The sequence below is a fragment of the Lipomyces japonicus genome (assembly GCF_038497905.1).
Source record: "Lipomyces japonicus strain CBS 7319 unplaced genomic scaffold V1514scaffold_8, whole genome shotgun sequence".
NCBI classification, from domain to species: Eukaryota; Fungi; Ascomycota; class Lipomycetes; order Lipomycetales; family Lipomycetaceae; genus Lipomyces; species Lipomyces japonicus.
Window position 1 is genome coordinate 279,827 of NW_027117820.1, and position 19,346 is coordinate 299,172.

Consider the following 19,346-nt stretch of genomic DNA (forward strand, 5'->3'; position numbering starts at 1 on the left):
AACGTAATTCTTTACCGTTTAAAAAAACTAAAAAAATCCAAACGCAAAAAAAAGTTGCAAAAAAATTCGACCAGGGAGAGGATCGAACTCTCGATCTTATGATTAACAGTCATACGCCTTAACCAGCTTGGCCACCCAGTCGTGTTGTTGCATGTGATGGAACAGGCCAGAAGGTTCTGTTCATCCACAGGGTAACCAGGGTTAGGGTATTGATTTAGTATTGTCTATTTTTTAAGGACTTGTTTTGTCCATCTTTATTTTGTTTCCTGATGTACTTTAGATTTCTTTTAATACAGATCTTCGACTATGTCCTGTGCAGTCTAGTCACATGTCAGGTGATTGTAGACTGCAACTCATGTAGACCCGATTTCTTTACATGCAGTGTGACGCAGCAGATTGTACGGTTCTGCTAGTCGAAAAATTTTCCTTCCAAATGGAGGCTCTTTGCCTGGGCCTATGTCATACTGCCAGAAAGCATCATTCTCACCATCCTCAGTGGGCAGTAGACCCCGCATCACGAGGCCCCCTTTACGTGCCCGCATGACGGACACGGTAATCTATGAAAACCTTCCTCTTGAAGTGTCCAATAAAGCCCTTATCCAATCGCTTTTCGAGACTTTCTTTTTCGGGTGTAATTTTTACTCCCTCACCTCGGGCGGCCGCCACATGGCTTTCGAGGCTCGCTCCGCTGCTAATGTTAGCAATATTCTTGCAAACCCGCTGCCAATTGCTGCAGCATCTATCTCTCTCACGGCTCGCCGTCTGCCAACTGAAGCTGAACTCAGAAGTCAGCAAGTGCTCCAACTCAGTAGAGTTCCATATTTCGCAGATTCTACCTCTGCTTTCGAGGCTTTCGAGCCGGTTATCGCTCCTTATGGGAAATCATTGACCTTATTCGCGACACGAATACTCCCCATCCTCTCGCCCACAACGGGAACTATCAGCTTATCTGTAAACTCACGGACCTCTCTAAGCCCGTCCCTCATTTCATTAGTATTCAGTATGAAGGAAAAACTTTTGCAGTCCCCGTCAGATTGGATGGACATGCCAATCACGGCGGTTGTTACTTCTGTCACTCCCCTCTCCACACCCGCAGGGATTGTAATCAGGCACCGCCATGTCGATACTGCCAGTCCCAAGGTCATTTATGGCGTCGCTGCCCCTCCCGCCCACGACTTGCGAGACCCTCGGTCCCGGATCCTTCTACTCCTATCGCCACCTTTCTCAGGCACCGATCGTTTACCAACCCACAAACTACCTGTGGCAGTCGGAGCCACTCCTACGCCAGCGCCTCGACAAACCAGAGGTAGGAGTCCATCGAAGCGACCTGCCACCGGCCCCCTACCATCACCTTCTTTTACAGCTCTGGCACCTCCGTCGCTCATTTGACGCATCAAGTCGGTTAGCCCTAGCAAGTCATCCCGGATCACACGCTCTATGGCGAGATCAGCTCCTCATGCAGTGACCTCTCCTGACGTAGCCGTGGGTGACACAGAAATGACCGAGGCAGCAGATGACACGGGACCGCTCTCTACTCTTCCCACTTTCGCGGTTTGGGCTGGGACAAAGGCCGTGAGCTTTATCAAAGCTACGACTGCACACCTCGAAGGCCGAGTTCAATACAACGGCTGGCTCATGGAGCCTTTTCATATTTCCTCTGGCGTTCGTCAAGGCGATCCTCTGGCGCCAGTCCTCTTTACCCTTGCGTTGGAACCATTATACCATCGACTCCGTGCCTTGCTTCCTGGTCTCTACCACCCGGGTATGCGCCCAATGCGCCTCACCATCTTTGCGGACGATCTCTAGTTTATCCTGACCTCTCGGCGGGATGCAGAACAAGCCATGGCTTCGTTTGAGGCTGTTCAAGACCTCGGCGGGGGCCGCCTCAATGCACAAAAGTCTCTTTTATTTGGGTTCGGCCCACCGGTCCCTCTATTAACCTCCCAACTACTCGAAGTGACAGGGTTTTCGCTGACTGGCCCTACCTTTCGGTACCTTGGTGTTCACATCGGCACGGATGATTTTCGGGATGAATGGGAGAGAGCATACCAGTCGGTCACTAGGCGGCTGACTCAACTTCTTATCCACGATCTTCCTCTTAGAACGGCCTGCTGGACAATAAATACATTTGTCTATTCGAAAATCGTCTTTCTAGACCAGTTTCACCCTGCTCCGCCGGCCATTCTCGAGAAAATCAGGAAAGCTGCCAGTAGAAAGATTTGGGATCGACGTCACCATCACTGGGTTCGGGAATACTGGCTCCACCTCCCAGTCGACCGCGGAGGATTCGGATTGCGGAATCTCCCAGAGAAACTCTGTGGCGCATGAGCAAAATGAATTTACAAACTCTGTGAGCCTTTCTCTCACTTCTGGCAGGATTGTGTCCGCGCATGTCTCATTCAAGAAGCAAATAATCGACCTCTGTTTCTTCCACAACCCGGCCAAAGTATTCTACGTGGGTACTTTGGGATGCCGATTTCGCTGTTGATTATTGGATTCGTTGCGCTCTTTTTCCAGGGAGTTACCGCTGGCAAACAGTCTCACCGGCATCTAAATGGGAAAATGCGCATGCATCCATGACCGTACTACATATTCAGCCGAATGCAGCTCTGTCGAGTAGCTACACGATCCGTCCGGGTATGACCCAACCTGATCACTTATCGGGCGATAGATTTCACACAAACGATGGGTCACTGGTGCAGTCATTCCTTTTCCAGCGGACACACATTCTGCTCTCGGCTCAGAAACCGCCGCTGTACCCACAATACCTTCAAGACGATGAGGACTTTTGGCGCATCCGCTGGCGCATCCGCTGGCGCACCGTGACTCGCCTTTATAAATGGAATGCTCGTGCTGCTGAAGCCGCACAGCTTCTCTCAACGGCTCGGTATTCTGCAGAATGGCTGCTTTCTCACAACCGCGCCGAATTGCCAGGTGTGTCAGCGCGGTCGAGACACTCAAGACCATCGCTTCTTTAACTGCGATCTCACCGCGCCTCTCTGGCAGAGGTGGACACGGCAAGAGGTTATGTCCGGCCCCTTGGGAACCGCCCGGGCAGCTTTCCATGCAATAATGATTTCTGAGGTACAAGACTTACATCAAATCCGGCGTCGCTATCCTTTCAGAGGGGATGCATCACAAGATGCTCTCTTATTCCGCGAGTTTTTGCTTGTCAGTTATAGTTTTCAATGTGTTACTTTTCTTACTGTTTATATCGCGATTTACTGATTTAACGTTCGTTATTGTTGTTGATGTCTCTATAATCTTCTGGTTTTTTGTTGTTTTTGTATGAGTTTCCAAGCATTCATGAGGGCATGTCCCATTTTCTTGTTTCGAAATTATGAATAGATAATACACGTCAGGGCTGCGTGTCCAAGTTAAAATAAAAAAAAAGAAGCCAGGGTTTAGGGTTATAAGCTTAATTAGCAAATGGCAGGTTATTGGTGATGATGCCTTGCACTGTTCCGGAGGTTGTTCGGGATGGTTTCTGTTTTAATTGCTTGTTATAATTTTTACTGAAAAGGTATCATTTGTTTTGTTTCAAAATGTTTTGCATGTTGTTGTATTGCACGCTGTTGTTTTTACAGTAGTTTGTGAAGTATACTGACCTGACGTATAGAATAAGGGTGGTTTAACCCGGTTTATTTTGAACGTTCTCAAAGGATTGTATGTATGAGATTTATTGTGATATGCATAATCTCTCGGCGGCTATTGCACGTCCTGCCTGTGTGTAGTGTACGACTGTTCCTACTATCCTTCTGTAGTATGTATTTGGTGTTTTTTAGATAATGCATGTTTACACAAAATATCAAAAATTTGTATCACATAACTAAGTGAAAGAAAAAACCAATTAGAAACCAATTAGACTTTAACTGGGAAAAAAATAAAAAAATAAAAAATAAAATAAACTAGGTTATTTACGAGCTCGAACTCCACTGGTCAACAACGTGGCTCAGTCTAATCTGCTCCACCGGCTCCACTGCAGCCAACGCTGAAAATGTAACACTATTAAATGAAGTAGTTCAATTGCTAAAATATATGCCAGTGGCTTTGATTCCCGGGTTGTATCAGTAGCAACTCGTTATGATTGAGTAGTTCTGGCAGCTGGCAGAAATTTGTGAGTTTATCCCATGCCGCTCACACTGCTTGTTGTTCTGGACAGTAAGAGTGTGGATCAAGAGCTCGGCCCTGACTTGTATTTATGAGTGCCGTAAAATACTAGTTACAATGTCCTGGATTAGAAAAGATTGAAACCCCCCTCCCCAAGCGAAGTTGTGTGAAAATAGACCGTTTCACGGCGTGATAAACAAGAGATTTTGCTGTAAAAAAAAAAACAAACAAAAATAAAACACTACGGCAACGGATGTTTGCCAGTATTTTATACATGGCCAGTGAAAAAATTGTTTATTGGTGTAAGCAGCGGCGTGTCGGCATGCGGAATAAAATACTTTTTGTCATAAACGTAAATGGACTATTACACCAATTCATACTTGTCATAAATGGGCTTGTGAGGAACCGGTGCCTTTGTAGTTTTTCATTTAAACTTTAAGGACGAGTACAGCTATTCATAACTGACTCATAGATGTTTGTTATTTTCGCAATGCTATAATCTGTGGACGTTTGGTGACGAGTGAATGAATAACTATAGATGGATCAAGTTTATTTACCAAATCAACCCCTGAAAATATGATGGTGACCTCCAGCAATTTCCACTACTCATTGCAAAATAACAAAATATATCACTGCACACAAACATATGTCTCCACCGCAATATTAAAGCATAATTTTGTTTATGGATTTTTTTTTATTTTTTACATGATGAGTATGTCAAAATCAGGGCCAGGAACTAGAAGTCGCCACAAGGAAAGCAGTGACCGGAGTCGACACCACCACAGCCGCCGTCACGATAGACACCGAAGCAGTCGTACCAGTGAAGGTCATAGACGTGCTCATAAGAGACTACGAGAAGACGATAGGTCAGAAAGCCGTCAGGATGCGGCAATTCAAGGTGATGTCGCCGACGACGATGAAGAAGGTGAATGGGTCGAAGCAACAACAACTACTACTTCGCAGACCCCTGAGGTCGATGACCTATCAAGCTCTGATTCAGAAATTATTGGACCGTCGTTGCCAAAATCAATCAAGTTTAATAAAGGACCAACGTTGCCAGACGTGACGGATGTCCAGGCGCAAAACGTGGACATGTTTTTAAAGTCATTAGAAGACGCTCGAAATTCAAGGGTTGCTGCAATTCGGCAAGAAGAGGCAGGCTTGATTGGTGCTGCTGACAATCTGTTACCAGGGGGTTCTAATCTGCCGTCGGACCCTCGAGAGAAAAAAATGGAAAAACGCATGAAGGAGAATGAGGACCGCAAGGAGTATATTCGAGCCCGGTCACCTGGAGGCATGGACGAAATTGATGATAACGACCTGTATGGCGGCAGTAGTACGGGCGGCAACATCAGCAGTAGCGGAATTGCTGGGAAGCTTAAGGAGATTGCAGCAAGAAGGGATGAAAAAGCTCGCATAAAACAAGAGCGAAGAGATGCGTTGCACAGAGAAAGAGAAGCCGAGCGTCGATTACGATGGCAAGCCATGGAGGAGCGAGAAGCTAGGACTATCGAGGCATTTAAAGAAATTGTAAAAGAACGATTCGGATAGTACTGGTGAAGGTTTTTCTTCTTTTTTCTTTTTTTTTTTTTTTTTCTTCTTCTCATGTATATATGTTTATATTAGGAAAATATACAGATTTAGCAGACTAGTTGAACAAACCATGAATCCGGACGCATGAAACATACTATTATAAGACAAACACAAAACCTCCACCTGAACTGCACAAGACAGACACTATGCAAAAAAAAAAAAAAAAAAAAAAAAAAGGGAACATGAAGAAAGAAAAATTGAAGAGCTTTTCAAACGATGTGCATCTTACATGCTGCGTAAACAACAATTGAACAACATAAAGAACCAACGAACGCCAGTCGGGTTTATTCGTGCTACTGTGATTATGATTGTTATGATTCTTGTAATTATTATTATTATTATTATTATTATTATTATTATTATTATTATTGTTATTATTATTGTGTTTGTTGTTATTGCTGTCGAATATTTGCCGACACGTTATTCTGAATCAACCCAATCAGAGGCCAGTCTGCCGATGACTGGCAGTTCGAGCCTAACCAAGTCCGCCGAATCCTTGAAAGCTCTATAAGAAAGATATATGGCTAGCAAAATATAGAGTGCCAGAATGAGCCATGAGAGAACGGTTGAAAATGACAGGACGATGTAAAGAATGAAGAGCGGGGTGAACAGAAGCGAAGCCTGCCAGGCATGGAACCTGATTTGACATTAGCAAGCCGATGTCAAACAACCAACACGTAAATGCACAATTCATACCTGATGTAGTCATTTTTGGTCTCAAACACAAGTAAAAACACAGACCCAACTGGAGGTAATGCGGCATAGGCGATGATTGATTCCCAGTCGAGTCTTTCAAGAGGGGCGGGCAGAAGAAAGGTTAGGCAACGCATGTTTGAATGAAAAGTAATTCACGACCATGCGCGGGCGCAAAACTCACCTTAAGGGTAGGTTGGTCTCGTATTGATTTACAGGCACATTAGCAGGGTCATCTGGGATATTATTGCCATAAGCGTTGGATGACGACGATGAATACAACGGCGGCGGATTCGAAGGAGACGAAGGAGACGGCGTTGACGGTAGCGGGCCAGACGAAGAGCCGGAGAATGAAGGCGGAGCATAGGACGACGAAGAGTAAGACGGCACGTTAGTACGGCCCGAAGACGGTTCTTCGCTTTGATAAGGAGCGAAATCCATGGCGGGTGGTGGTGGTGGTGGGGATGGTTGTGGTTTGGATTTAGCTGCTCGAGCCGAGAACTGACTGGATTGCCATGCCGTAATCAGCTAATCGGAAGCACGCCGGGTAACTGCACCGGCCATTGGTTACGTAGTTGCAACACAAGTGCGCATAGCGCGCGACAGATGTGGCGTTGGCATATATGCCCCAACGTTAGTGCAGATGTGGTGCCACCCGTGGCAGGTTTGCAGGTGGTTTCGCCGTTTTCCCGACGTCCCGGCGAGATAATCAATATAACTCATTAAACTGTAAATTAATAATTGTTAGTTTTAGTATTGTGTTTTTGGCTCACAAAGGCAAAAGGCACCGCTCCACTTACCTAACACCGTTCCATCAACCACTTCGGCAACTAGCAGCGACAGCGACAGATCTCCTTCGAACGGCCTCTTCAAACTGTGTATCAGTGGATCGTATATATTTCTATATTTGTCCTATTGGTCCACCACACATACACATCATATTCCCACCTATTTAGCCGCACTTTTAGTTTCAAGATGATGCCCGCGCCGATTGACATATCGTACCAGCGGCCTCAGCAACACAGTCATCGTTTTCGCAGAGAATCCGTAGCTCATTCGCAGGGAATGGGTGGCATTTCATGGGGTGCAATCAGTGTTGGCTCCTGGCTAAAAGATGAGTAAGTATTATTAGCTCGCGCCGTCCGGTCGTCATTCGCATTTTTCTTCGACCGTAGTGATTGGGGTTTCATCACCACGAACGTGGGGCGTCATTTACTTTGGCTTGCATTTCAGCGGTCGTTTTATTTTTTATCGTGCCTTGCGCATTCGCTGATGAGCTAGCTACCTTCATGGGGTCAGCTCGCCCACCATATGCCATTAATGATTAATATCATGCATGCATGCATGTCAGTTCAGGGATTATTAATTGCAAGCGACGGCATGGACGCGAATAACGAGCTTAATTTTTGCATATGCGCACACACATGTGTGCTGCGTCGGACAAGCAACGCTAACTTCTATCTCTCAGGGTCATGATGATCAGCAACCCGCCGCCGTTCGCCGGCAACAACACAAACAACATCACCACATCCAACGGCATTAATTTTAGCACGTCTGTGAACATGTCAACGTCGTTTAACTCCGGATCGTATCTCACAAAGCTGGAAGCTAATTTCTGCCGCGATTACAACTGCTGTGGCGAACGCCTACCCACGCTGCACGACCTGTTGCAACATTACGAAGAGGCTCACATATCACCTTCGCCTCCTACCGAACCAACTTTTTATAATTCTCGGCCCGTGCAAGTATTTGAAGCCGTGTCCACCAACGAAGTGTTTCTCTCACCAGAGGCGTCTGATGCAGGCACGCCCATGATGATGGAAGAGGAAGAAGACGAGATGTGTATTGACGACCCCGCACGTCATTTATACGTGATGGACCATCAGGGAGATGATAAGCCATATAAATGTCCAGTTATTGGTTGTGATAAGGCGTACAAAAATCAGAATGGTTTGAAATACCACAGACAGGTAGGTGTTATTATTTTTTAATCCCAAACATTGCTTTTAACTAACAAAATCAGCATGGTCATCAAAACCAAGTTCTTCGGCAAAATGAAGATGGAACGTTCACGGTTATATCACCTGATAGTGAATTCCCTTATCCTGACTACCCAGGCTTGGAGAAAGACAAGCCATATCGATGCGAAGTGTGCGGCAAGCGATATAAGAATCTTAATGGTTTGAAGTATCATCGGGGTCATACAACGCATTAAAAAAAAATTAGGTTTAAATTAATTACGGGCCATTAAAAAATTCTTTTTGTTTGCGGGTTCTTGATATTGTTTAATTTTCATGCAATGGTGAGGTGTTTTGAGTATCTCTTTTTTGGAAGAACAAAAGTTATGCGTGTTTTTAAAATGCTATTGCACTCCGTGTAAAGGCAAAATCTTTTTTTGGGAATTTGTTTTTGTTTTATTTATTTTCTATTTGTCCTTGTACTCTTTGACATATATATCCAACGGTCAAGCTTTTTACCTTTTTTATAATGGTGTTTTCTTTTTTCTTTTTTTTGGTTTTTATTTGTTTATCTCCTTTTTTTCCTCTTCTCCACCTGGTATTTGTGCGTGCATTTGGGAATTTTTTTGACTTAGTTGTGTCATGTACTTTTCTCGTGTTGTAATTTGTCAGAGCTGTACAGACTTTATATGTTGGTATTTGTTTGTCTATCTTCACTCAACATATGGCGGTTATACACATCTATAATCAAATATGTATATACTAAATAAGTAATAGAAGCGAATATGTTGTGTAACATCGTATCATAACTTGTCGAGTCATTGTCGACCTGGCCATACCTGCGGTCGAATGTAAGGGGATTGTACCGTAACATCATGGTATAGGCCACGATACGGCCGACATGCGGGAGAGCGTTGCATTCACTTGTTGCGTATTCTATCAACAACAAAACTATCGGCAAAACAACAAGAAAGATACTCCAGAGGACGTGAAGCAACTGCCGTTTAGGTATGCATGTACATACGATTCGTTGACTAAATATTATGCTTACAATTTGATTTTTTTTTGTTTTGGCCCTTGTTGCAACACAGAGCAGCAAACCGTTAGTGAGCGTTGTCATTACCCAAACAAAATGTCATCGTTGAAATCATTCATCAAAGCCGTTCGGGCAGCCAAGACGATGGCAGATGAAAGGGCCGTGATTCAAAAGGAATCTGCAGCTATTCGAACATCGTTTCGTGAAGATTTCACTGATTCAAACTTGCGACGGCAAAACATTGCCAAGTTGTTGTACCTGTTTACCTTGGGGGAGCGAACACATTTCGGCCAGATTGAGTGCTTAAAGTTATTGGCTACAAGTAGGTTTTCAGATAAAAGGCTTGGATATTTGGGTACCATGTTACTGCTGGATGAAAATCAGGAAGTTTTGACACTTGTTACAAATTCATTAAAAAAGTGAGTTTTATTAGATTGTTTTTTTTTTTTTTTTACTTATCTTGGTTGCGGTGTTATCGCTTTAGTGACTTGAATCATCCGAATCAATATGTCGTGGGACTGGCACTGTGCACGTTAGGCAACATTGCGTCTCAGGAGATGGCACGGGACCTGTACAGTGACGTGGAGAAGCTGACCGTCACCCAGAATCCGTACCTGCGTAAAAAAGCAGCACTGTGTGCGATTAGGATCGTACGCAAGGTACCGGAATTACAAGACCGATTTGTGGACAAGGCCAAGTCATTACTGAGCGATCATCATCACGGCGTCCTGCTTTGCGCGTTGACACTCGTGCACGATTTGTGTGTTGATGATTCAAACGTGATTGCACAGTTTAGACCGTACATCCCGGCTTTAGTGCGGCAGCTCAAGTCGCTGACCACGTCAGGGTATACGCCCGAGCACGACGTGACCGGCATTTCCGACCCTTTTTTGCAAGTCAAGATCTTGCGAGTTTTGCGAGTGCTGGGCCGGGGTGATGCAGAATCTGCGGAGCAAATGAACGATATCTTGGCTCAGATTGCTACTAACACAGATGCGTCCAAGAACGTGGGCAACTCAATTTTGTACGAAACCGTGCTCACGATTCTGGATATTGACGGTGACAGCGGCTTGCGAGTGTTGGGAATCAACATTCTCGGTAGATTTTTGGGCAACAAGGATAACAACGTGAAATACGTGGGGTTAAACACGTTGTCAAAAGTAATCGATATTGAACCCAATGCCGTACAGCGACATCGGAACACGATTCTGGAATGCCTGCATGACGGCGACATTTCGATTCGCCGCCGGGCCTTGGATCTGTCATTTGACTTAATTAATGATCAGAACGTGCGAGTGCTGATCCGGGAGCTGCTCGTGTTTTTGGAAACCGCCGACTCGGAGTTTAAGCCCAATATGACGGTGCGGATTTGCATTGCGGCAGAGCGGTACGCGCCCAACAAGAGATGGCACATTGACACTGTGTTGCGAGTGTTGAGGCTTGCGGGCAACTTTGTTTCTGAACAAATTGTGTCGCAATTCATTTCTTTGGTGTCGAATACGTCAAACTTGCAACTGTATGCCGTACAGAAACTGTATTCGTTGTTGCGGACAGACATTACGCAAGAAGGGTTAATGCTTGTCGGAACGTGGGTTATTGGCGAGTACGCGGACGAGTTGATCAAGGCTGGGTCGTTTGAAGAAGAAGAAAACGGTGAGGAGGTCAAGCACGAAGTGAGCGAGTCAGATTTGGTTCAGATTTTCGACACCGTGTTGTCGAGCACGTACGCGACCCAAACTGTACAGGAATACGTGCTTGATGCGCTGGTTAAGTTAACAACCCGGTTGACGGAGCCGGCACAGGTCGAGCGGGTCCGGCGGCTGATTTCATCCCAGACAACCGCTTTAGACGTTGAGATACAGCAGCGGGCGGTTGAGTACATTGCATTGATAGGTTACCAAGATGACGCCATCCGGCGCGGCGTGTTGGAGAAGATGCCAGCGGCGGTGATCAAGGAGAAGTTGCAGCCTGAACGAAAAAAGGGCCAACATGGAACAACAACAACAACAACAACAACGGCGGCGGCGCGGTCGGTAAAGACAAAGCCCAAGACAGACAGTGATCTTTTGCTGGATTTGATGAGTTTGGATGATGACAAGCCAGCGTCAACCGTGAAAGCCACGAACGGGGATTTACTGTCCCAGGCGAAATTGAGTGCGGGCTTACTTGGCGACGTGTTTAGCAACGGTAATGGCAACGAGGCGGGTCAGGTGGCAGCACCGGCAGAGGTTACGAATAAAGGTGTAAATGATATTGTTGGGCTGCTTGGTGCAACGCCATCAGCATCATCAGCGCCATCAAATATTTCAAGCGGTCCAACATATACTGCATATGAACAGAATGGACTCAAGTTGACACTATCGCCGATACGGGATGGCAGCACACCGGAAGGCGTGGTGAACATTGTGGCCAAGTTTACAAATACGAACCATTCGGGCACGGTGAGTGCGATCAATTTTCAAGTCGCGGTGCCCAAGACGCAAAAAGTTGAGTTACGACCAATCTCGAGCGCAAACTTGGAACCAGGCCAAGAAGCCGTACAGGCCGTGCGAGTGACGGCTGCTAAAGGTGCGGTCGTGAAATTGAGATTGCGGATCGTATTTGCGAAGCCGGATGGCGGCGACGTGACGGACCAGGTCGTGTTTAACCAGTTCCCGGCCGACCTGTTAGCATGAAGGAGGAAGCATAAGAACTCGTGGGCTTGCTGTAACCATATTGAGATGTATAATTTTAATTTTGCTACGTTTGCTAAATTGCAGCCGTAAATATTATGTAGCGAACCACTATGGTTCAAGGGTTAGGGCCCACGCGCCCATTACGCGGTCTTTTGCTGGTGAGTCGCCTCGAGCCGCACTAAGCCGGATTGGGCGCGGGTCTTGCCTTGCTTCTATTTTGGCTCAGGATCACCGCCGGATGTTTCATCGTCACCATCAGGCAGCCAGTCACCATGGACATATATTGATCAGCTCTCACTTCAGTCACTTGTTTCGTCACTCGTTTCCCAGCCAAGTCACTCGTTTGCTTTTCTTTTTTTCTTCTTCTTTTTTTTTCTTTTTGCTTTATCTTTCCTTGGATTATTTTGCGGTAAATTCAAGTCTTGACCTTCAGCCATGGGCACCATGGGCTGTTCTCTGCCTTCGCTACCGCCGGGGGAGAAGAACGAGGCTATGAACCTCGCACGACAAACGCAAACGCAGGACGTGTTGGTACAAGGTGGCAGTAATCTTGCTGGATTTCGCGCCGGACCTGTACCGGCGCCGCCACCACAGGTGCTGCTGCGACCTCGCTCGTCGTCTGCGTTGTCGTCGGCATCGTCGTTCGTGTCGTCTTCCGCGTCGTCATCGTTCAGATCCACGATTTCGTCTCCGCCTTCGTCGTCGGCATCATCGGTTGCCAACGTGTGGGAGCTGTCAGCCGTGAGCGAATCTTTTTCGTGTACTTCGTCTACATCATCATCGTCGTTTGCGGCCACGCCGGCGGCTAAAAAAAAACTGTACAGTATTTGGGTAGAAGAATACAAGCCTCTCGAAGCTGACTATCAAAAGTATGCCAAACCATATCGGTTTACGTTTATTGTTGCTAACAGGTAGTGTTCTTTTGGCAGGTTTGTAACCCGCACCGCAGTGTACAAAGCAAACGTGCTGCGAACCTCAGTGCTGCCGTTCTTACGGGCACATTCGGCCGAGGAATCATCGCGTGTGGTGCCGGCGTTTGAATTGTGCCGCCGCGTGCGCATCCTGCACAAATGGTGGACCGGAGCACTGGCCGCGCTCAGAGAGCGACCACCGCATGCGGTCGCGGCTTCGGACCGGGCCGCGTATTTTGAAGCAATCTGCGGCATCATGAGTCGGCCGGAGTGGCAGCGTGCGACCGGCGCGACAATATTGACGTTGGCCGGAGTGGCAGGGCTGTACTGCGACACGTTAACAGACACGCTAAGGTTTGCGCTCGGCAGGCTGGCAGTCAAGCCGGTTGCTGTCAGCGTGTCCGTTTTTGCCGGCACCGTGCTTGCGTATTGCTATTTTCACGTGCCTGGCATTGCACCGGCACTGCTGCACCTGCTCAATGTCAAACACGGTGACGTGGTTCGCATCCATAAGCAATGTGGACTTGACGCAAAGCAGTATCAGAGATTGTGCAGTCAAGTTAGTACAGTTTTCCCGGCACATCTTGATAGCATGCGCTTGCAGCATGCATCTCGGTTCGCACAGTTTGATCGGTCACAGGTGCCATCAGGAATCGTGGACGATTTGTTTGGCCCGTGGGTGCACCGATTCTGGGCTGGCCAGGACTCTGACGTGTTTGCCGCGTTCTTGAAACATTTCTACGTGATTGTATGTGAGTTTTTGGTTGTATCGATTTCAACAGTTCCGGCGGAGCGCATTTTGCTGGCGACGCCTGGATTGCTTGTGATCCATGCCAGTATTTTGGCCAGGTTCGAGGCCATCGTGCATCGGTCATTAAACACTGCCGGTCACGTACCGCGTACTTTGCCCAACTCGGTCGACGCAGTTGCTGCTGCTGCTGCTGCAATCGACGTGCCGACTAGTGCCATGCATTACCGTTACGGTCATGACTTGGCTAAATTGAAAACCCTGACAGCAATTAGGGAAACACTGGATGCCAGTACGGCAATTTGTGCATTGTATGCAAAGGCGTTTACTCATATTTTTGACATGACGGTTTTGCGCACGATGGCCTGCCGCACAAGTCTTTATGAAGCCGAGGCTTGTGCTGCGTTGTGTGACTTGGCCGAAGCGGCGCTGACCGTCTTGTCAGGCTCTGGTATCCGGAATTCAGATGTGGACTGGGCATTTTGGATCGAGATTGCCAGCAGGCTTGTTTATTCTGAATCAGTCATATCGCAAGTGCGCGCGCTCGGGTTTATTTACGCGTTTTGGGACCAATTTGTACAAGCCGAGATTGGAAAGTTAGATGTGGTGGCTTGGATTCTTTCGGACAAGTTGTTTGTCAAGTTGTTTTGTAACTGGGCACCAGTTGTCAGGGCATATTACATGAGGTTACTGTGTTGGCGTGTACTGCGAAAGACGTCGCCTAGGTCGGTACGAGCTAGTGATCGCCTGCGGGTCATGTTGCAAGCCACGTTCGAGTCAGCTAAAAATTTGCCCTTGTCATCTTGGACCGCTTTAACTCCGATAGCTGGTCACAGGTTGGCCATTGTTCAGTGCATGAGCAAGGACAGCCCGGCCAGTCAATTTTTCTTGTCGTCCATTCCAATCAATAACTCGGCATCGACCGGGTCGGCCGGCTTACGCGGGAGCAGGTACGACGTGCACGATGAGGACATATTTATTAAGTCCTGGTCACCACCTTCGCCTTCGCCGCCACGATCTTCTTCATCAGCGCCGCCTTCTATATTGTTACCATCGACAAGCCAGGACAAGCTAACGCTCGGCTTGTTTACGCGCAAGTTAAAATCGTTAAAAGCGGTTTTTTCATTAAACACCGACACTGGCAAGATACCAGTGACAGGAACCAGAACAGCATTGTCGCGTTCATCAACAACACGATCAAATAATTCATTGGCAGGGTCCATTGCGGACGAGTTTGCTACACCTTCAAGTCCCTCATCATCATCATCGTCATCATCAACAACGACAACAATAGCACGAGCCGATCGCACTTATTGTTTCACATTGCAACCTTACCAGCGGTCGGCGCCGCGACGAAAGTTGTCCGCAAGGACGGTTGCGGCGCCTGAACGGGTCGAGTTCCCAGTGCCAAAAATGCCATTCGCGGATGCCATCTGCTTAACCACGTTAAGCGCAGCCGCGCGGCATTTGGTTAAAACTGAAATTGCAGGTGGCAGTCAAAAATATACCGGGCATGCGATATCGGAGTGGAATTCGACCGTGCGGCAATTTGAACGATTCGTGGACATGAGGCACGCTCGTGACGGCGTGCTTGATAGTGTGAATGATGTGGGCACGCCGAGCATTTCGGCTGATGCAGGGCGGTAAATATATAAAAAAAAACAAAAAAAAAAAACAAACTGGAGTATCTAAATATCTGTTGTGTCTTGGGATAATTTTTAAATTTAATGTTTTGTAATATGTTAATTTTAATGTACATAGACAGGAATATATTTAATCATCTTATTCTATTACTTGGATATCGAGGGCATCGCAAACATCACAAATGGACCGTACCAGGTCTTTTGCATCAAAATGTCGATACAATGGATCCTGCAAATTAGTTAGTTCCCAATCAAGTTCACGATCCTGGGAGACTTACTGATTGCTTAATCTTGGCCAACCAGTATACCTGCTTCAGTGAAACCTTGCCCCTCGTATCGCCCTTCTTTTTATTGAACGTTTGTGCCGACAGCGGATACTCATGCGATATTAATCCGGCAGCTCGCATGATCAAGAACGCGATCGGCGGCGTCTGCACCTTGAACGTGTACGCGTTTGGATCGGTTGATGATAACGGCGTGACCGTGACAGGCACGAGGACGTCCTACAGAAAGAAAAAAAAAAAAAAAATTAAATAAAATTCTTTTACAACTGGCAAAAAGGGTTCGTAAAGGACCTTAAATTTTTTTTTATTTTTACTTTCGTTTAAAAAAAAAAAAGGGTCGTACCTCAGATAAGGTCGCGGTCAATGAATTGAATTCATTGATGAACTTGTGCGCGTTCAGGTTGTGCTCCGCGAACGAGTGAGAGACGAGCCGATTTCTCATAGACGCCTGATGCGCTGATAGTATGATCCTGAATGGCCGCAGTGACATGCATGCAATGTAAAAAAACAATTGATGTATTTTTTGTAAACGATAAAAAATAATAATAAATAAATATATAAGTCCCTTGGTAAGGAAATCTCTTCTCAAATCCCTTGCAGAATCGAAGAGCTCCAGCTAAGAGATTCTCTTGTAATGATTCGCTCTAGAACAGAATGTAGAGGACGTTATGTTACAAACTTGCAAATCATACACATACATATATCATAAAAAATACATATATCTTAACTTTTGCACCTACAATAATTTCTGCCCTGCTAAATGAGTTGAAAAAAAAAAAAAAGAAAAAAATTGTAAAAGTGCTAGGGGAGTTTAGTTGAATTTATATCCAAAGGGGGTTAGGGGTGAACTTCATTTTGGTTTTGGGCCAATCAGAAGCAGCCTGTTTTTTTACGTAGAACGATTTCCCGCCCGGGGCTTGCTTTTGGGCCAAAGGAAAAAAGTTCCCAGAATCCAATGACCGCCCTGCAATTCGCGGTTCGCTGACTTCCCCATTCACACCTCCGATACTCATACATACATACCATACATTTTTTCTTTTTTTTTTTTTGGTTGTTGTTTTCTTAGTGTGGGCTCAATTACAAACAAACACAAAAAAAAAAAAAAGAATGATCGCCAGGCAGTTGAGGATATTACGAAGCTCTGGTTCGGCGATTTTTAACCGGCGAGGGTTTGCGTCGTCGCGACGGGCATTGGCCGAAGTTGAGGTCACGATCGACGGCAAGAAAGTGCAGATTGAAGCTGGATCGGTGAGTTGTGGCATGGAGATAGTGCCAACCGGATTTTATTGCAATTGAGATTCTAAAACGTGATTTTTGTTATGATTTTTATTAGGCATTGATTCAAGCATGCGAGAAGGCCGGCGTGCTCGTGCCCAGGTACTGCTACCACGAGAAGTTGGCGGTCGCTGGTAATTGCCGAATGTGTCTTGTTGACGTTGAGCGTGCGCCCAAGCCAGTGGCATCGTGCGCGTTCCCAGTTACGAACGGCATGGTCGTGCGGACAGATACCGATCGCGTGCTCAAGGCAAGGGAGGGAGTCATGGAGATGCTTTTGGCCAATCACCCACTTGACTGTCCCGTGTGTGATCAAGGTGGTGAATGTGATTTGCAAGACCAGGCCAACCGGTATGGTTCCGATCGGGGACGGTTCCGTGAGATTGCGGGCAAGCGTGCGGTTGAGGATAAGGATATTGGCCCGTTGATCAAGACCGAGATGACGAGATGCATTCATTGTACCAGATGTGTGCGGTTTGCGAATGACGTGGCTGGCGCGCCTGAGTTTGGCACGAGCGGTCGCGGAAATGACATGCAGATTGGCACGTACTTGAAAAACAACTTAAACTCTGAACTTTCCGGAAACGTGATTGACTTGTGCCCGGTTGGAGCTCTCACGTCGAAGCCGTATGCGTTCCGGGCCAGGCCATGGGAGTTGAAGAAAACTGAATCGATCGACGTGTTGGATGCCATCGGTTCAAACATTAGGGTCGATTCCAAAGGTGTCGAAGTCTTGCGGGTCCTGCCCCGATTGAACGACGATGTGAACGAGGAATGGATTTCGGACAAGACCAGGTTTGCGGTGGACGGATTAAAGACTCAACGCTTGACCGTGCCGTTGTTGAAGAACGGTGATGCTTTCGAGCCTGTTACTTGGGACGAGGCCCTATCAACCATTGTTAAGGCGTACGAAACCATTGCGCCCAAGGGTGATGAGTTCAAGGCCATTGCCGGCCAACTTGCCGATGTGGAGTCACTTGTGGCACTTAAGGACTTGGCTAACCGACTTGGGTCCGAAAATTTGGCCCTGGATCAGGACAAGGGCAACGAACCGCTCGCGCACGGTGTCGATCTGCGATCAAACTACTTGTTTAATTCTACGATTCACGGCATTGAGGAAGCGGATGCGATCTTGTTGGTGGGAACGAACCCGCGTCACGAGGCTGCCGTGTTGAACGCCAGAATACGCAAGCAATGGCTGCGATCTGATTTGGAAATCGGTCTTGTCGGTGCAAAGTTTGAATCAACGTTTGGATTCGATCATTTAGGTCAGGATCTGGCCGCGCTTAAGACTGCGCTGTCTGGCGAGTTTGGCAAAAAATTGTTAGCCGCCAAGCGGCCAATTATTATCGTCGGATCAGGCGTGGCTGAGAATGCCGACGCGGCAGCGTATTTTGATGTGCTGGGTCAGTTCGTGAGCAAGCATGCCGACAAGCTCGTGACTGATGAGTGGAACGCGTACTCGGTCTTGCAACGCAGTGCTTCGCGTGCCGGTGCTTACGATGTTGGATTCGTGACCAACGACCCGGCCACGAAGGCCGTGACGCCCAAGTTCGTGTGGTTGCTCGGAGCGGACGAGATCAGTGCGGCCGACGTACCCCGGGACGCGTTTGTCGTGTACCAGGGTCACCACGGTGACGTTGGCGCCCAGTACGCCGACGTTGTCTTGCCCGCATCCGCGTACACGGAGAAGGCAGGCACGTACGTCAACACCGAGGGCCGAGTTCAGGTCACGCGGGCGGCCACTAACCCGCCAGGCGTGGCCAGGGATGATTGGAAGATCATCCGGGCCGCGTCAGAGTACCTTGGCGTGAGCCTGCCCTACGACGACGTGTTTGCCATCCGCAACCGGTTGCAAGCCGTGGCGCCACATTTGGTTCGCCACGATCATGTTGAACCTGGCACGGCATCGTTAGCTGCGACCGGTATTAAGGCTCAACTCGTCGATGGCAACAAGCAATCAGCCAAGATCCCGGGCGCGCCGTTGCGATCGGTCGTGCCTAATTTTTACTTCACCGATGCGGTCTCGCGATCATCTCCAACCCTGGCTCGCGCGGCAGCCGCATTTTTGAAGACCGGCGAAGTTCCTGAACCGGTCAAGGCTTTTGCATAAAGAATCAAAAAAAAAAAAAGAAAGAAAGAAAGAAAATTAAATAACAATTGATTAAGAAGAATGGAAAGGCTTACTTCGCACGACGCATTATGGTTTTCATCGTTATAATTAATGTTGAAATTTTTGTTTTTAAATTTTTGTTTTTGTTTATTGATATATTTATTATTACTATTATTATTTCCTTTTTTTTTATATAGGATATTGGGTTGGTTTCATAGAAAATTAAATTAAAAGATTAGTTACTTTTGTTAAGAACAGTATTTCGCAAGCTCTGTTGGGATCGGTGCGCAGATAAGGTTTGTCGGTT

The 19,346-nt window shown here is 47.0% G+C and overlaps 9 protein-coding genes and 1 non-coding gene across 10 annotated transcripts; 7 read left to right on the forward strand and 3 right to left on the reverse strand.

The window, feature by feature from the left end:
- Positions 1-67: 67 nt before the first annotated feature.
- Positions 68-141, reverse strand: V1514DRAFT_t23. Its single transcript has one exon. It is a non-coding gene; the product is annotated as a tRNA-Asn (tRNA).
- Positions 142-666: 525 nt separating this feature from the next.
- Positions 667-1,389, forward strand: V1514DRAFT_318604 (uncharacterized protein; the record flags this gene model as incomplete). The annotated part of the gene is made up of 1 exon (XM_066925893.1): positions 667-1,389. The coding sequence occupies one exon, from the start codon at positions 667-669 to the stop codon at positions 1,387-1,389; it is 723 nt and encodes a 240-aa protein (XP_066784878.1).
- A 3,072-nt stretch (positions 1,390-4,461) lies between these two features.
- On the forward strand, positions 4,462-5,826 carry V1514DRAFT_327076 (uncharacterized protein). Its single transcript, XM_066926908.1, has one exon. It carries the CDS (start codon positions 4,687-4,689, stop codon positions 5,659-5,661), a length of 975 nt encoding a protein of 324 aa, XP_066784879.1. The 5' UTR covers positions 4,462-4,686; the 3' UTR covers positions 5,662-5,826.
- A 27-nt stretch (positions 5,827-5,853) lies between these two features.
- V1514DRAFT_327077 (uncharacterized protein) lies at positions 5,854-6,881 on the reverse strand. Its single transcript, XM_066926909.1, has 3 exons — positions 6,581-6,881; positions 6,400-6,492; positions 5,854-6,340 (listed from the first exon to the last, which is right to left on the reverse strand). The coding sequence occupies exons 1-3, from the start codon at positions 6,835-6,837 to the stop codon at positions 6,124-6,126; spliced, it is 567 nt and encodes a 188-aa protein (XP_066784880.1). The 5' UTR covers positions 6,838-6,881; the 3' UTR covers positions 5,854-6,123.
- Positions 6,882-7,203: 322 nt separating this feature from the next.
- V1514DRAFT_327082 (uncharacterized protein) lies at positions 7,204-7,696 on the forward strand. The gene is made up of 2 exons (XM_066926910.1): positions 7,204-7,503; positions 7,613-7,696. The coding sequence occupies exons 1-2, from the start codon at positions 7,372-7,374 to the stop codon at positions 7,667-7,669; spliced, it is 189 nt and encodes a 62-aa protein (XP_066784881.1). The 5' UTR covers positions 7,204-7,371; the 3' UTR covers positions 7,670-7,696.
- V1514DRAFT_226733 (uncharacterized protein) lies at positions 7,611-8,825 on the forward strand. The gene is made up of 2 exons (XM_066924726.1): positions 7,611-8,366; positions 8,420-8,825. The coding sequence occupies exons 1-2, from the start codon at positions 7,869-7,871 to the stop codon at positions 8,609-8,611; spliced, it is 690 nt and encodes a 229-aa protein (XP_066784882.1). The 5' UTR covers positions 7,611-7,868; the 3' UTR covers positions 8,612-8,825.
- A 455-nt stretch (positions 8,826-9,280) lies between these two features.
- Positions 9,281-12,131, forward strand: V1514DRAFT_290669 (adaptin N terminal region-domain-containing protein). The gene is made up of 2 exons (XM_066925306.1): positions 9,281-9,809; positions 9,875-12,131. The coding sequence occupies exons 1-2, from the start codon at positions 9,487-9,489 to the stop codon at positions 12,063-12,065; spliced, it is 2,514 nt and encodes an 837-aa protein (XP_066784883.1). The 5' UTR covers positions 9,281-9,486; the 3' UTR covers positions 12,066-12,131.
- A 140-nt stretch (positions 12,132-12,271) lies between these two features.
- V1514DRAFT_303766 (uncharacterized protein) lies at positions 12,272-15,510 on the forward strand. Its single transcript, XM_066925610.1, has 2 exons — positions 12,272-12,934; positions 12,995-15,510. Exons 1-2 carry the CDS (start codon positions 12,501-12,503, stop codon positions 15,369-15,371), a joined length of 2,811 nt encoding a protein of 936 aa, XP_066784884.1. The 5' UTR covers positions 12,272-12,500; the 3' UTR covers positions 15,372-15,510.
- On the reverse strand, positions 15,439-16,239 carry V1514DRAFT_226782 (mitochondrial 54S ribosomal protein uL11m). The gene is made up of 3 exons (XM_066924727.1): positions 15,995-16,239; positions 15,646-15,870; positions 15,439-15,596 (listed from the first exon to the last, which is right to left on the reverse strand). Exons 1-3 carry the CDS (start codon positions 16,139-16,141, stop codon positions 15,507-15,509), a joined length of 462 nt encoding a protein of 153 aa, XP_066784885.1. The 5' UTR covers positions 16,142-16,239; the 3' UTR covers positions 15,439-15,506.
- A 353-nt stretch (positions 16,240-16,592) lies between these two features.
- V1514DRAFT_327090 (uncharacterized protein) lies at positions 16,593-19,294 on the forward strand. Its single transcript, XM_066926911.1, has 2 exons — positions 16,593-16,899; positions 16,985-19,294. Exons 1-2 carry the CDS (start codon positions 16,759-16,761, stop codon positions 19,037-19,039), a joined length of 2,196 nt encoding a protein of 731 aa, XP_066784886.1. The 5' UTR covers positions 16,593-16,758; the 3' UTR covers positions 19,040-19,294.
- Positions 19,295-19,346: the final 52 nt, after the last annotated feature.

Coding starts and splice junctions, on each gene's coding strand:
- V1514DRAFT_327076 (XM_066926908.1), top strand. CDS start 4,687: ATGATGGTGACCTCCAGCAATTTCCACTACTCATTGCAAAATAACAAA.
- V1514DRAFT_327077 (XM_066926909.1), bottom strand. CDS start 6,837: ATGGATTTCGCTCCTTATCAAAGCGAAGAACCGTCTTCGGGCCGTACT. Junction 6,493..6,580: donor GAGACCAACCTACCCTTAAG/GTGAGTTTTGCG, acceptor CCCTCTTGAAAG/ACTCGACTGGGAATCAATCA. Junction 6,341..6,399: donor ACCAAAAATGACTACATCAG/GTATGAATTGTG, acceptor ATGTCAAATCAG/GTTCCATGCCTGGCAGGCTT.
- V1514DRAFT_327082 (XM_066926910.1), top strand. CDS start 7,372: ATGATGCCCGCGCCGATTGACATATCGTACCAGCGGCCTCAGCAACAC. Junction 7,504..7,612: donor CAATCAGTGTTGGCTCCTGG/CTAAAAGATGAG, acceptor GGCGTCATTTAC/TTTGGCTTGCATTTCAGCGG.
- V1514DRAFT_226733 (XM_066924726.1), top strand. CDS start 7,869: ATGATGATCAGCAACCCGCCGCCGTTCGCCGGCAACAACACAAACAAC. Junction 8,367..8,419: donor GTTTGAAATACCACAGACAG/GTAGGTGTTATT, acceptor TAACAAAATCAG/CATGGTCATCAAAACCAAGT.
- V1514DRAFT_290669 (XM_066925306.1), top strand. CDS start 9,487: ATGTCATCGTTGAAATCATTCATCAAAGCCGTTCGGGCAGCCAAGACG. Junction 9,810..9,874: donor GTTACAAATTCATTAAAAAA/GTGAGTTTTATT, acceptor TTATCGCTTTAG/TGACTTGAATCATCCGAATC.
- V1514DRAFT_303766 (XM_066925610.1), top strand. CDS start 12,501: ATGGGCACCATGGGCTGTTCTCTGCCTTCGCTACCGCCGGGGGAGAAG. Junction 12,935..12,994: donor CTCGAAGCTGACTATCAAAA/GTATGCCAAACC, acceptor TTCTTTTGGCAG/GTTTGTAACCCGCACCGCAG.
- V1514DRAFT_226782 (XM_066924727.1), bottom strand. CDS start 16,141: ATGTCACTGCGGCCATTCAGGATCATACTATCAGCGCATCAGGCGTCT. Junction 15,871..15,994: donor TGACCGCGACCTTATCTGAG/GTACGACCCTTT, acceptor TTCTTTCTGTAG/GACGTCCTCGTGCCTGTCAC. Junction 15,597..15,645: donor TGGCCAAGATTAAGCAATCA/GTAAGTCTCCCA, acceptor ACTAATTTGCAG/GATCCATTGTATCGACATTT.
- V1514DRAFT_327090 (XM_066926911.1), top strand. CDS start 16,759: ATGATCGCCAGGCAGTTGAGGATATTACGAAGCTCTGGTTCGGCGATT. Junction 16,900..16,984: donor TGCAGATTGAAGCTGGATCG/GTGAGTTGTGGC, acceptor GATTTTTATTAG/GCATTGATTCAAGCATGCGA.